This window comes from Capsella rubella, unplaced genomic scaffold (assembly GCF_000375325.1).
Source record: "Capsella rubella cultivar Monte Gargano unplaced genomic scaffold, Caprub1_0 scaffold_2, whole genome shotgun sequence".
Classification (NCBI taxonomy): Eukaryota; Viridiplantae; Streptophyta; class Magnoliopsida; order Brassicales; family Brassicaceae; genus Capsella; species Capsella rubella.
This window is the reverse complement of record NW_006238922.1, coordinates 2,045,894-2,059,458: the sequence shown is the minus strand read 5'-3', so window position 1 is coordinate 2,059,458 and position 13,565 is coordinate 2,045,894. Positions and strand designations below refer to the sequence as shown.

The window sequence follows — 13,565 nt, the reverse complement described above, 5'->3', positions numbered from 1 at the left end:
CAACTTCAGTCCCCATATCGAAACCCATAATACAAAACTCTTGGTTTATCATTGGTTTACTATTCCGAATCCATCATTAACCAAAATAAATAAATGAACCAGATCTACCCATCAACTAACTCGATTAACCCGATTAACTATTCCAATAACCCCAAAAATCACAAGATCCCTAAAATAAGAAATTGAAATTAGGGTTCTTAAGAACTCAATTTGGGGATTTATGAGTGTGAATTTATTTTGGGTTTGGGGATATTAGAATTGGGTTTTCAATTCGGTTTCTTTTGGTTTTGTATCAGATTGATGTCATAAACCAATGATAACCAAGAATTTTGTATTATGGGTTTCGATATGGGGACTGAAGTTGCGATATGGGGCTTGAGGTTTTGAACTTTAAAAGTGGGTGGAAACTGAAGTTTAACTTTCATTTTTGGTAGACTGAGATCGAGATTGAAAAAGTGTGTGGTTGTGCTATATGAAAGTTAATAGGGGGACAGAGATCGTTTTCCCAATTTATAACACCTTGGTAGGAACTTACAACGAAAAAAGTTCCTCTCAACGTTAATTGTAGTTTCCTATTTTAACAAAATCTCATTGTTACGGAACCCCTGAGGAAAAAAAAAATTGGCATCTAATCAGAGTTACGTTACAAACACGATGGAGATTTTGTTTTCTTTTCCCTCATCCGACATTTAACAAATCAAACTGGTGCTCTTAGAGCAGTGCGGAACTGCTCAGGCACCCGCATCACTGGTGCCTGAATCGCCCCAAGCATGCCAAGCTGCCCACATGCAGCCATTTGATCGTTGCCTCGGCTAAACCGCATGAGAACTGTGCAGCCACCTTCAGCCAAAATGTTACGAAACTTTATCATCTTGTCTTCATCAGTCTGTATGAACTGAGAACCACTGTGTGGGTTAAATTGAATAAGGTTGATCTTGCATGGAATCCCCTGTACAAGCTCCACTAGCCTCCTTGCATCATCCATGCTACAAAATTAAAGAGTTCATAGTTCATGATAGTTTCAGAACTGAACCATTTATTCAGAAACAGAGAGCTTCACAGTGGTTTTTAGTGAAGATTTCACAAACCTGTCATTCACTCCTGCGAGCATCACATATTCAAACAACACTTTGTACTTATGCCTTGAGCTGAGTTCTTCTCTGAGCGTCTCAAGGAGCAAAGACAACTTGTATTTCCTGTTGATTGGCATGATCCAGTTTCTGACCTGCAAGTTTCAAGTTCAATGGGGTTAAATCATACCTCATGAAATGATTGACTTTTTTAAAGAGATAGCATGAAACAAAACCTCATCAGTTGTTGCATTCAGACTAACTGCCAAAGCACAGTTTGACTCACGGAGAAAACGCTTCAGCTGAGGAACAAGCCCACTGGTAGAGACAGTGACCTTACGGGGACTGAAATGAAGTCCATGTTCATCGACCATTATGTTAGCAGCTTTGATGACATTGTCAATATTGTGAAATGGCTCTCCCATTCCCTACAAAACACACCCAGCTCCATGAAAAACTGGTATACACAGACCTTAAATCTGTTGAATGCCGAAAAATATATACGGGAGTTTTTTTCTTTGTCTACCGAACATGCATACCATAAAGACAACATTTGTTATTGATCCAACTTCATGGGAAAGCAATCGCCTGGCATAGACAGCCTGCTCAACTATTTCAGCAGTAGTGAGATTTCTCTTCAAGCCCATCCTGTGAAATTAACAAACATACATTAAACCACAAATCACGAGCTGAGAAAAGTGTCTCAAGAGAATATCTGAATTCTTCTGCTTACCTGCCAGTGTAGCAGAACTGACAATTCATGGCACAACCTACTTGACTCGAAACACAAACTGTTGTCCTGCCTCGATCACAAGGTATAACAACTGTCTCAATCACAAGTCCATCATCCAACGTAAACAGAATCTGCAACGTCCTGCGAGTTATGAATCAATGAGAAGATTCCCCAAAACTCAATGAGAAATAACCATTGCCCAGTGAGTGGCTCATCCAACATCATCAAGGCATCACATAAATATGAAATTCGGAATACTTTCAACTATTAACACGAAACAAGAAACGATCAATTCACCTTCCTAGTTCCATCTGAAGCCGAACGAATATCCTTAAAAGATAATGCACCAAACACAGCATGTTCACTAATCATTCTCTTGAGATCTTTGTTCAAACCTATAAGATAATGAACACATTAACTGAGAACACAAAAAGAACTTCTAGATAAAGACATATCAGAAGACAAACCTTCAAGCTCATCAACATCATTTGCCCATATATTGTCCTTGTATAATCTCTTCCACAGCATCAAAGCCTGTCCTGGTCTAAACCCATGAGATTGAACCCATTCCTACACGTTGAACATAACCCCAATGCTAATCAAAGATCAAGAACATCTATCTCTCTAGATTCAATCAGACCTTAAAAAAGGAGAAATTGAAATCCAAAACCAAGACAGATGAAGAAAAGACTGAGAATTTAAACAAAAAAACTTACTTCGAGAGCAGAATAAGTCATACCCTTCAAGATCACCTTTTGATTATCATCTCTCACCACAGAACCTTACAGATATATTAACCATCAATTACTACTCAACACATTTCTCAGCAAATAAAGAGAAAAGTATTCACCTTTAGTTGATGGGAACTCTTCTAGTGAAGGAAGATAAGCTGCCGAAGAAGAAGAGAAACAAGAGAAGGAGAGGCTTCGGGATTCGAGGAAACGAATTGAATTGGTAAGACGGTGGTTGCGGAAGGGTGGAGAAGGTAGAGTTAGGGTTCCGGGGAAAACCGCCGTTGCAGAGAGTAGCGTCGGAGTTACGACGGCGGCGGCGGAATTGGTGAGAGTGATGATTCCAAGTCGCCGCATTGTCGGAACATACGAATCACAAAAATCGAATTTTTCTTATTTATCTCCATAGTCACTTGAGTCCTTATTATGATTGTAACAATTAATTTCTCACAAAACTGCTCAATTTTTTTAATTATTTTTTTAGTTATACAAAGATTAAAATAGTAATGTCCAGTTTTTAATACTGGAATTTAAAATTAAATTTCGAATTTCACATAAAATCCATATATATAACCAATTTTTAGTGAAAAAAAGTTTTGAAATTAATACCGTCATTTATGACACATGTTAATTTTATTGGTATTATTTTGTAAACTGAACCAGCTAAAATTAGAAACATTTTAGGATGAATTGTAGAATTTTGTGTTGGTGAAAAATCAAGAATATGTTTTTTTTTTTAATGTTTTCAAAGTAAAAGTTAATCTAATTTTAAAGTCTTTTTTAATTTATTATTTAAATAATAGCACCATGTTATATGATATACTTCATATCTACTCTTTTAGCAAATTAAATTTCTAATATTGCAATCTTTTTATTATTTTTTTAATTGATTTTCAAAAATGTTATAATTATTTTCTCTTTAATTATTATCTTTCAATACTCAAATTTGGATTAAAAACATTTGATTCAATTTATGAAATATCATTTTTTTCTTTTTGATCATGTTATAAACTAATATTTCACTTTCATTTTATTTTTCCTCTTTATAATTTTATATATACAATTACATAAATGCTGTTTTAGTCTACCATAAATTTAAATTTTACTTCCATTCTAAAACTCAGTAACATATTTAAAATATTAAATTATGATCAATTTAAAATGAAAGCTGAATTATATTATTACCACTAGTAAAAAAAATTAAACTATTGTTTTTCTTATTTTAACATTTCATTTTTTTTACATAATTTATTTTTATGTATATAAATTTTCTATTAATTAAATCAGTAACATAAATATGCACTAAATGAATGTTTTAAATTTATTTTAATGTTTAAATAAAAATGTGGCTTAGGTGGAGAAGAGAGAAAAAGCTAACTTTATATATATAGATAAATAAATGTAAAATTACTCGTAAAATTCAAACGAAATACTCAAACTTAGAATTCAAAACGATTTGCCCAAATAAATAAAAAAATCAAAACGAAACACACTTTTGATCAAAACACCCTTAAATCTCAACACTTCATTGCAAACTGAATATAATTGCATAATGTATAAAACCATTAAAATTCCAAAACGTATCGATTTTGATTGGTAGCAATAGTATATTCCAAAACTTACAATGCCACTGTTTTGAAACGATTCAACCAATCTATATCTGTTTCAATTCTGAAAAGAACAAATCATAAAAGATCAAAACCTGAGGTAGAAGATCATAACTGTAAATCAAATTGTATAGAGACAACAACAGAAACCAAGAAACTGGCCGTAGAGTCTAGAAAACATAAGTCAAGTCTTCAGTTTCATGATCATCATCATCAATAATCATACATAGTAACCTCGAACATGGTTGCACAACATGAACTCAAGTGGGTTTGGATTAAGAAGTCGAATCTTGCAGATCACGTAACCTTGAGTCCACGTACTCGCAAGCCTATACTCTTCCATCACCCATACCCTCTTATCTCTTACTCTTCTCTTCTCCTTTTCCCAGAACTTAAACACCGATCTAGGTTCCTCCTTTTCACAGAACTTATAAACCTTCTTGAACCCTAGAATCTTCCCTGTCTTCTCCGACTTGATCAGTTTATCACGACCAATCACCCTCCAGCAACCAGATTCACATCCATCGGTTTTACCAGAATCCAAACTCCGGTTAACGATTAGGTAACGCCCGTCGTGTAGGATCATAGGGGCTTGATTAGCGAAAAACGTCATTGGATTCTTGCAGTACACGTCTTGGCTTCGGAGGAAGCGGCGAGGCCACGAAACGTCTCCGATGATCATCTTCAAATAAGTTGCGACGATTTCATCTTCGATTGATTGGAGGTTACGTATTGGCTCCATCGTCCTAAATGAAACTCAGATCTCGTAGAAGAAACTGGTGATGATGAAGTGAGAGAGAGAGAGAAACAAGAAACGTCAAAGATGTGAATTTGTGAAGATGATAATGTTTCTTGGGAATGAAGGTACCAAATATATAGAGAGGCGCTTCTTCTTCATTCGTTTGGTACCGTTTATATCAAATTAGTGTATTGACTGATTTGTCCTTTGTTATCTCTCTTTGATTACATTTTTGTAGACTTTTTTTATTTTATGATTTATAATATAAAGTTCTTAAATGATACTGTAATTAGATTAATTTTCTTTAACAAAATTAGTAAGTAATGTGCAAATTTTTCTCCTTTATTATACTTGTCACTTCTTCGTTGTGAAATGACCATTTAACCAGATAATTTATATAAAATAGTCTCTTTTTTGTCAACTTATATAAAATAGTAAAAAAAAAAATGGAACTAAAATATACTGAGAAAATCATATCGCCAGAAATTTTGGAGTTAGTTCTTGACTTTCATTAATTAAACTGGAATTTATTTTATTTTTACAAATAATTGCATTGGGGAATTTAATTAAACGATGAGATTAAAATTAGAATTTAAAATTCTACCAAAATCAAAAATTTAAGGATATCTTCCAAACCGAAAAAATTGGAGTTAGTTTTGACATTTTATTATCTTCTTAGATATTCAATGCAACAAATTTGTTTTTTATTTTCCTTTTTAAAATCCAATTTTATAATACACCTAGAATAAAAACTCTAAGAAAAGGAAGTAAATAAAATAAAATAAAATAAAAGCTAAAGAACGAGCACTATCTTTAATTTACATACCAAACCAAGAAAAGTCATCATCAAAAAGATCACTATCATAATTATGTAGACTGAGTCCTGTGGACAGCGCCGCTGAAACCACCTCAGCCGGCGGAGGATGAATCGGTGCCGGTGGCGGAAGAACAATCGGTGCCGGTGGATATGTGAAATGATGGCCGTCTGCTCCAATGAGAAAACTATTAGAAGGTCTCTTGCAGTTTCCGCAAAGCTTACACCTCAAATGTGGCGGCACAGCCTCTTGAAGGTGAAGCATCTGGTCGCAGTTATGGCACATAAGCTTGTCGTGGCCACGACAGTAAACAACAGCGTCTGAAGCTAAGCATGATTCACATCTCATTGCAAACATCCATCTCTCACAGTTGTTATTATCCCCGTTGCAGCTCATCTCAAACATCCCTGCTCTTCTCTGCTGCTGATTGTTGTTATTACCGTGATGTTGAACCACATGAGGCACATGAGCAAGACCGTGATGCTGGTAAGTGTTGTTGTTTTGATTGTAGTGTAGAGGAAAGCGATTCACGATTTGAATGCGGTGGCCGTGAGTGGTGCAATTGTAATGGCTTGAATAACAAGGTTGGCAAAGAGAGATCCCATCGTCTGAGCAGAGGAGTAAAGATGGATTCACCATGCAGTGATCGCAGAGTTGGTAACGTACATGTCCTGCATGAAAGGTGTTATTACGATGGCGCAGGTAGTCACATGTAAGACAGAAGTTGAGACCTTCTGTTATACAATGGATCACGGCTGTTACGTATCCACATGTTTGACACACTCGAGCCATGGTTCCTGAAAAAAAAGTTACAGAAACAGAGAAACAATGAACTTATGGAAAAATAATTGTAGATTAACTCGTATTTATATAAAGTTTTTGATTTGTAGATTGTTTTTGCTAACTGATTGAGTAGAAGGATAATTCTGTTTTTGTTTTTCTTAAACCTTATGTAATTATCTTTAAATATGAATTATTTATCTAAATTCAAAATCACATCTATTAATGAGAATATTGGGAAAATAGACGAGACATATTTGATATGTGAAATATTCATCAGAATATATTTATGCAACAATACTAGAAGTTGCTTTGCAATTTCTTAATGCCTTGGGAACCAAGTAAGGTGGTTTTGCTCTTGAGAAAATTAGAGTACCAATGAGCAGAGAGTCTAGGAGATCTCTTTCGATGAGGATCACTGAAATTTACAGAGTAAAGTCCATAACCATCATGGTAGCCACCTCTAAGCTCGTATAAATCCATAAACGACCATACAAAGTAGCCTCTCGTGTCTGATCCATTCCTACAAGTAGTAATGTCTTTGTTTTTCTTTCTTTATCACATTAAGATAACACGAGAAGAAAATATGAAATAAAAAACTTTTACTTACCTTATGGATTTGAGCATAGCACCAATGTAAGCGTGTAAGTATTCTACTCTTGGTGTATCCTTCTGTTGCTTTATTGGTGTACCTATTGGTTTGTCATTGGCAACAGATCAATTGAGTAGACTAAGGGAAAAAGATGAGAGACATAGATAGAAATCAGAGTAAGAGAGTGACCATTCTCAAGGATGTACACAGGAGGATTGCCATAACTCTGCTTTATATACTCCAGAACAGCTTCCATAGTCCATGGAGCAACAGGGTACTTGTCCAAACAAAAAGATAGATGGTTTAGTAACACTGTTCTGTTTCATGACTTATCTTTATAAGGAAGATTTAGTTTTTGAGATCTGAATTTGGTAGCATTGAAACTCATACCTCCATAACTGAAGTATTACCAAGGTCTTCCAACCAATAAAACGAAGAAGAGATGATTAGTAACAACAAAATATGAAAAGATAAAGTTTTGTTTAATATGTTAATCAAAAGATAAACTTTGATTCATACAAGTCACATATCCGCCCATGTCAGAGTAGAAATCAGGGTTTCCAGAATTGGATTTGCTGCTTGTGACCGAAGCTGCGAAATAGTGATTGATTCCTAAGAAGTCAGATGAGCCTTTAACTTGTTCTGACTCTTCCTCTGAGAAAAATGGCAGTCTTGATCCAATGGTTCTTCTCATTGTATCAGGATAGTCTCCAAATATAAGAGGCCCAAGGAACCTGAGTTTTAAAGAGCATATCTATATCCTTTTCAGATTACCTTTGGAAAAGTTTTGCCCAATTTTGTATAACCTTGTGGAACCATTTTTGCCTGAACTCACCAACCGAAATAGAAATCTTTGGCTCTTTGAGTTGTAATGGCATCATCCTCGGAGCTTGTAGATGGTGTAAAATCCATTAAATATAAGCCAAAACCTATAGAACCTCCCTGCTTATCCTGCACATTTGTATATAATAGTTGCTCCCTTTTCATCGAATCACACATTCAAGAGTTGTGTAACATATCACTCATACATGCAGAAACAAGTGTATACCTTGTACTTTTGCTTATATAGTCTTGAAACAGAGGCGTGTGCAAGAAGCAAGTTATGGCCTGCGATATATGTTTCACTAGAAGAGTTCCCTAACAAGCAGTTTTTGCCCGGTATGGAACAACGACCAGGAGGTGTCTCCCCATCGTTGTAACCTCCAATAGCGAACACATTAGCCTCATTTATCGTAGTCCAGAATTTGACATGGTTCCCAAACTCTCTGAAACAAACATCTGTATAAGCAGTGAAGTCTTTGCTGCAGTAATGACATACAACACCAAGTTTAGTTTCATATCACAGATTTTAAACTAAAGTAATGATGCTTTTTCTTAGCCTACATCATCCTGTTGTTGATCCATCCTCCATATTCATCCTCAAGATTCTGAGGATGATCGTAGTGGTAAAGTGTAACATGTGGTTCAATTCCATGGGATACTAATTCTTGGATGAGGTTCTTGTAGAACTGTAGACCCTTTTGGTTAACAGGGCCTCTTCCATCTAATGAGACAAGACCTAATAATAAGTTCTTGATCTCTTCAAGTGAAACAAAACCACCGAGTGTACATTTTAAGAAGACTTACTAGGTATTAGCCTAGACCAAGAGATGGAGAATCTGAAAGCATCTAAGCCAGTTTCCACCATCAACTTCACATCTTCCTGTCATAAAGAACTCAGGCTTGATGAACAAAATTCATAAATGTAGTAGTCTCAAGGTGAGAGTAAGAGTAAAGCAGAGAAGAAAAAGAACCTTGTACTTGTGATACCCATCACAAGCAATATCTCCATTACCTATGTCACCTGCAAAGTTAAAAACAAGAACTAAACAATGATATTGATTTAAAAGCATAATTATCTGTTTCAAACACTATTAGTAAGATGAAAAGCTTACGAGAGTGACAATGAGTGTCCCATACGCTAGGTTTCCTTCCATCTTCTGCAGCAGCTCCTTCCCACTTGCAGAGACCAAACATTTGGTTCAGTTTTGTTTTCTAAGGTTCAAGAAAATTAAGCCAAGAAAATGATTCCAAACCTGATAAGCAGAAGTACCAGCTCCAAAGACAAATCCTTCCGGGAAATGAGATCTGCTGAAAACGTCTCTGCATCTCCCAGAGAAAGGTAAAGCCAAAAAAATGGTAAGCAGAGCAAAAATATGTTCCATTGCTCTCTCTTCTCTCTTGTACCGGTAGAGATAATATTTGTGTGACTAAGAAACAAAGTACATGGTCCACTCTATTTATGTAAAAAGTGTGGAACACATGCTGAAAGAAATAAATATATAAAGAGCCTTAGTTTTTATTAGAGAATTAATAAAAAAAAAATAACATTGTTTTAGTATTATTATATCACTGCGATTGCTGGTTATATCATTGTATAAATGCGATTAGCGTTATTTGTATTTATTTTAACCATACAACCCACATGAGAAGTGAAAAAGCATATTAGCAAAACTGACTAGAGAAACAAGAAACTCTATAGTCTCTATTGTTGAAAATATAACCAAAGACTCTTAATTAATGCATGATCAGTTTAAGTTGAAGTTTAAAAGACAAAAAAATGTGCCTATGAAATTATTGGGTTTAGTAGTAGGAACTTGCAGAGAACTTTCTGATAAGGCACAACACTTTATTCTGCTTCTCCTTATCGTCAAGCCTATACTCATCTATAAGCCAAGACTCCTTCACATCTTCTCCTTGACAAACATTTCCTGGTTCCTCTTCCTCATCCTCATCTTCTTCAACCAATTCAAAAACCCTCCTGTAACCAAGAATCTCCCCTGTCTTTGACCTGATCCCTCTATGACTTTGCACGATCTCCCAGTAACCACCACCATCGCAATCACCGGTTTTACCACAAGTATTTGTCCGGTTAGCAAACACGCATGTTCCAAACTCTTTAAACTTGTCGTCTTGAGGATCCACAAGCGTCAGTGGATGCAAACGGTAGACATCATTTGTAACGTATCTAGGCCAAGTCGTGTTCTCATCATAATCTACGATCGTCTGTAGATAATATAAACCTTCCGCTTCTTTATCGAACAAACAAGCTCCATAGGCTGGTAACAATTGAACTGGAGGAAGCGGTGATGTAGTGGAGAGATACGAGAAATGCTTGGATAGCAAGTAACTGACTTCAGCTTCGAACAGAAACCTAATCTTGCAGATCACTTGATCTTGCTTCCGACGACTATTCACAAGCCTATACTCTTCCATTACCCAAATCCTCTTGTATTCTCTAGGTTTCCTCTTTGAGCAGAACTTGAGAATCCTCTTGAACCCTAGAAACTTCCCAGTCTGCTCTGATTTGATCAGTTTATCACGACCAATGACCCTCCAGCAACCAGATTCACAACTATCGGTTTTGCCACAACTCTCTGTGCGTGGTCTAACGATCAAGAACTTAGGGCTCTGAGAATAAAACTCTTCGTTTGGATTCTTGTTGAACACGTCTACGTCTGAGATGAAGTGCTCGGGCCATGAATCTCCGTTAACGATCATACGCTTCAGAAAACGTGAGATTATTTCTTCGTCGTCTGCGTTGAACAGTTCATCTTTGATTTGAACGTAGTAGTCCACTTCGTTCTCCATAATGAAACTCAAGAAAAATATTGGATGGAGAGAGATGAAGGATCAAACGCAAGAACTGAGTGGTTTGTTTCTTGGAGATGAAGCGAAAAAGAAGAAGAAGAAGAGAGGCTTTACGTTTTAATTGAGTGAAGCTTTTAAGTTGGTTATTTATTATATCAAACTTTTGTGTTTACCTATTTATCCTTCATTTATCATTTTGTTTAATCATTTTTTTGTGCTTATGATTAAACTAGTTAGATATTAAAATAGTTAGTACTATATATCAGTTAAAAATGTTCACAAATAGTTGTTTAATTTTGTTGACATGTGTATAGTCTTGCTTCAATACAAATAGTAAAAGAGAGATTTCTTGATTTTATAATTAAAACCTCATTTTAAGTAATGTATGGAGGATTAATTAACATAAAAACATGGATATATAGCAAGAATGTAGTATGTTCAAATTTTTGGCACAAAAATGTTTTAACACTGTATATTATGTTATATTTATATCAATGAAAAAAAAGGTACAAAATTGTTATCGTATTAGTATATGTTTATATCGTTAGAACAGAAGCATAGGCATATTAATTAGTGTTTTTTCTCCGTACTCATAAACCATGATCAATTACATACTACTCAGAAATGTTGAGTAAGTCCCCTAGCTAGTTATCTTCAAAAGTGAACTTGATAACGCACAACACTTTATTCTGCATCGCTATTTCAGCACGCCTATACTCTTCTATAGTCCAAGTTACCTTACGATCTTGTATTTCTTCTCCTTCACAAAAATATCTATGCTTCTTCGTTTCATAATACTGAAAAACCTTCTTGAAACCAATGGGCTCCCCGGACTTTGACCTGACCAGCCTATCAGGGTGCAGGATCCTCCAGTAACCACCATCGCATACATCGGTAACACCACAAGTCCCGTTAGTGAAGAAGCAGGTGCCCAATCTAAAAAACTTTGGATCATAAAGATTCACAAGCTTCCATGGATTCAAGCGGTACAAGTCGTTTGTAACGTAGCTAGGCCAAGTGTTTCCTTCTGAATCAGGTATCATCAGCACATATGATTCATCATCCATTTGTGGATCTGGTGATTCGTATCCATAAGCTGGCAGTATTATAGTTGCAGGAACCGGTACGGCTTTAGTAGTGGGGAGATACGAGAAATGCTTGGCTAGCAAGGAACTAGTCTCGGCTTCAAACAGAAGACGAATCTTGCAAATCACATGATCTTGCTTCTTGTTCAAGTTATCTGTAAGCCTAAACTCTTCCATTAGCCAGCTTCTCTTGTAACCTCTTGGTTTCTTCTGTACGCAGAACTTGAGAATCTTCTTGAACCCTAGAACCTCCCCAGTCTTCTCCGATTTGATCAGTTTATCACGACCAATGATCCTCCAGCAACCTGATTTGCATCCATCAGTTTTACCATAATTCTCTGTTCGTGGCTTAACGATCACGAAGGTTGGGCTCCCAGTATCGAAATCTTCAGATGGATTCTTGTTGAACACGTCTTCGTCTTTGATGAAATGCTGATGCCAAGAATCTCCGTTAACGACCATAGGCTTCAGATAACGTGAGACTAGTACATCGTCTTCTGCTATGATCAGTTCGTCGTCCATAATGGTCTCGAGAAAAAGATGGGATCTAGAGAGAGAAAGATCAAAGGCAAGAGTGCTTGTTTCTTGGGGTTGAAGCGACCATAGGCTTCAGATAACGTGAGACTTGTTTCTTCTTCCACGGTTACATTTATAGTTAGCTTTGTTGTATGTAATCTTATCTCGATACAGATGTAAAATAAAATATTTGAAATATTATTTAAATTCTTCCATAATTTATATATTATATACATATATTGTAACATTTTCAAAAGATTGTTAAAAACCTTTGTAAAATATATATATTTTTTTTAAAGATTATGAAAAGAAGAAAAAAATCGAAAAACTAGAGAAAGAACCAAATCTTGATCCAGTTAAGGCCGGTCCAAAGCAGAAGGATCGAAGATTTGGCCAGCGAACAAACCAGTTCCGGTTTGGTATTCTCTAATCAAGAAAACAATTGGATGATTTGCTACAAAATCCATCGGCCTCACCAAAGAGCAGCCACAGAGTGGAACATGAAAGCCAGTGCAAGCATAAGCTTTTTGGTACATTGACACATCAAGCTCAAAGTTATTGAAATAACTTGAAGCTTCAAACCCTGATTCGATCCTAAACTTTGTAGATCTACTCCTGGATTGTTTATGAGAGCTACTCATGAATGGTACCGACACTGTTGTTCCATTGACACGGTAAAAAGGTTCGCGTTCCGTCATTAACAAGCTCTTTTAAAGTACAATGCGTTTCCATAAATCCTTTCGGTTCGGCTGATCTATGAGGAAGAAGGTTTTTGATATGACCATTGGTGTGACGTGATGCCCACGAATTCACCTCCATACGCACTTGCACAAATGTTAACAAAAATATAGATTTGTCAAGTCTTAGTCAAATAATCAGTTTTGAAAATTTTAAATTACTCATAAACAACATAATAAAAATTACTCATCAACAATATAATAAAAATTTCGCGCGTAGCGCGGACACCGACTAGTCAATATTATAAACTACCATTTGGATTAACGGCAAAAAACACAGTACTTTGACTAACCAAAAAGATTATGAACTTTGGTAAATTACTATTGGCTGCGGGTATATTATAACCTAACCACGATCTATATAACGGAAACAAATGAGGAAAAAAAATCAACAAGCTTTGACTTTTCAATTTCCAACCATGTCTCTTTTGGTAACTACTTTGAAATGACTCTTAATAACGCTGACTAAAGACTGTATAATCTTCTTAATTAAGAGTTTTAAGGATATATTTATACTAGGTTGTTCTGCA

The 13,565-nt window shown here is 35.7% G+C and overlaps 6 protein-coding genes across 7 annotated transcripts; all 6 read right to left on the bottom strand.

Moving 5' to 3' along the window:
- Window positions 1-463: 463 nt before the first annotated feature.
- On the bottom strand, window positions 464-2,911 carry LOC17894108 (dual-specificity RNA methyltransferase RlmN). Its single transcript, XM_023787722.1, has 9 exons — window positions 2,654-2,911; window positions 2,520-2,584; window positions 2,271-2,373; window positions 2,101-2,198; window positions 1,804-1,934; window positions 1,610-1,718; window positions 1,307-1,498; window positions 1,089-1,225; window positions 464-986 (listed from the first exon to the last, which is right to left on the bottom strand). The coding sequence occupies exons 1-9, from the start codon at window positions 2,889-2,891 to the stop codon at window positions 698-700; spliced, it is 1,362 nt and encodes a 453-aa protein (XP_023643490.1). The 5' UTR covers window positions 2,892-2,911; the 3' UTR covers window positions 464-697.
- Window positions 2,912-4,361: 1,450 nt separating this feature from the next.
- Window positions 4,362-4,883, bottom strand: LOC17895568. Its single transcript, XM_006301510.1, has one exon. The coding sequence runs from the start codon at window positions 4,881-4,883 to the stop codon at window positions 4,362-4,364; it is 522 nt and encodes a 173-aa protein (XP_006301572.1).
- Window positions 4,884-5,698: 815 nt separating this feature from the next.
- Window positions 5,699-6,334, bottom strand: LOC17894274 (zinc finger protein HD1). Its single transcript, XM_006301376.2, has one exon. It carries the CDS (start codon window positions 6,332-6,334, stop codon window positions 5,699-5,701), a length of 636 nt encoding a protein of 211 aa, XP_006301438.2.
- Window positions 6,315-9,280, bottom strand: LOC17894149 (putative beta-glucosidase 5). Of its 2 annotated transcripts, XM_023788363.1 has the most exons (13): window positions 9,143-9,280; window positions 9,002-9,065; window positions 8,861-8,910; window positions 8,694-8,769; window positions 8,451-8,610; window positions 8,116-8,368; window positions 7,903-8,018; window positions 7,587-7,801; window positions 7,458-7,483; window positions 7,257-7,344; window positions 7,086-7,167; window positions 6,852-6,998; window positions 6,315-6,492 (listed from the first exon to the last, which is right to left on the bottom strand). In XM_023788363.1, exons 1-13 carry the CDS (start codon window positions 9,269-9,271, stop codon window positions 6,402-6,404), a joined length of 1,497 nt encoding a protein of 498 aa, XP_023644131.1. In that variant the 5' UTR covers window positions 9,272-9,280; the 3' UTR covers window positions 6,315-6,401. The 2 variants fall into 2 exon arrangements, with proteins under 2 accessions (XP_023644131.1, XP_023644132.1); XM_023788364.1 differs by lacking the exons at window positions 6,315-6,492; window positions 7,458-7,483 and having other exon boundaries at window positions 6,698-6,998; window positions 7,257-7,346; window positions 7,563-7,801.
- Window positions 9,281-9,689: 409 nt separating this feature from the next.
- LOC17894868 lies at window positions 9,690-10,697 on the bottom strand. Its single transcript, XM_006300866.1, has one exon. The coding sequence runs from the start codon at window positions 10,695-10,697 to the stop codon at window positions 9,690-9,692; it is 1,008 nt and encodes a 335-aa protein (XP_006300928.1).
- A 644-nt stretch (window positions 10,698-11,341) lies between these two features.
- LOC17894421 (NAC domain-containing protein 43) lies at window positions 11,342-12,304 on the bottom strand. Its single transcript, XM_006300359.1, has one exon. The coding sequence runs from the start codon at window positions 12,302-12,304 to the stop codon at window positions 11,342-11,344; it is 963 nt and encodes a 320-aa protein (XP_006300421.1).
- Window positions 12,305-13,565: the final 1,261 nt, after the last annotated feature.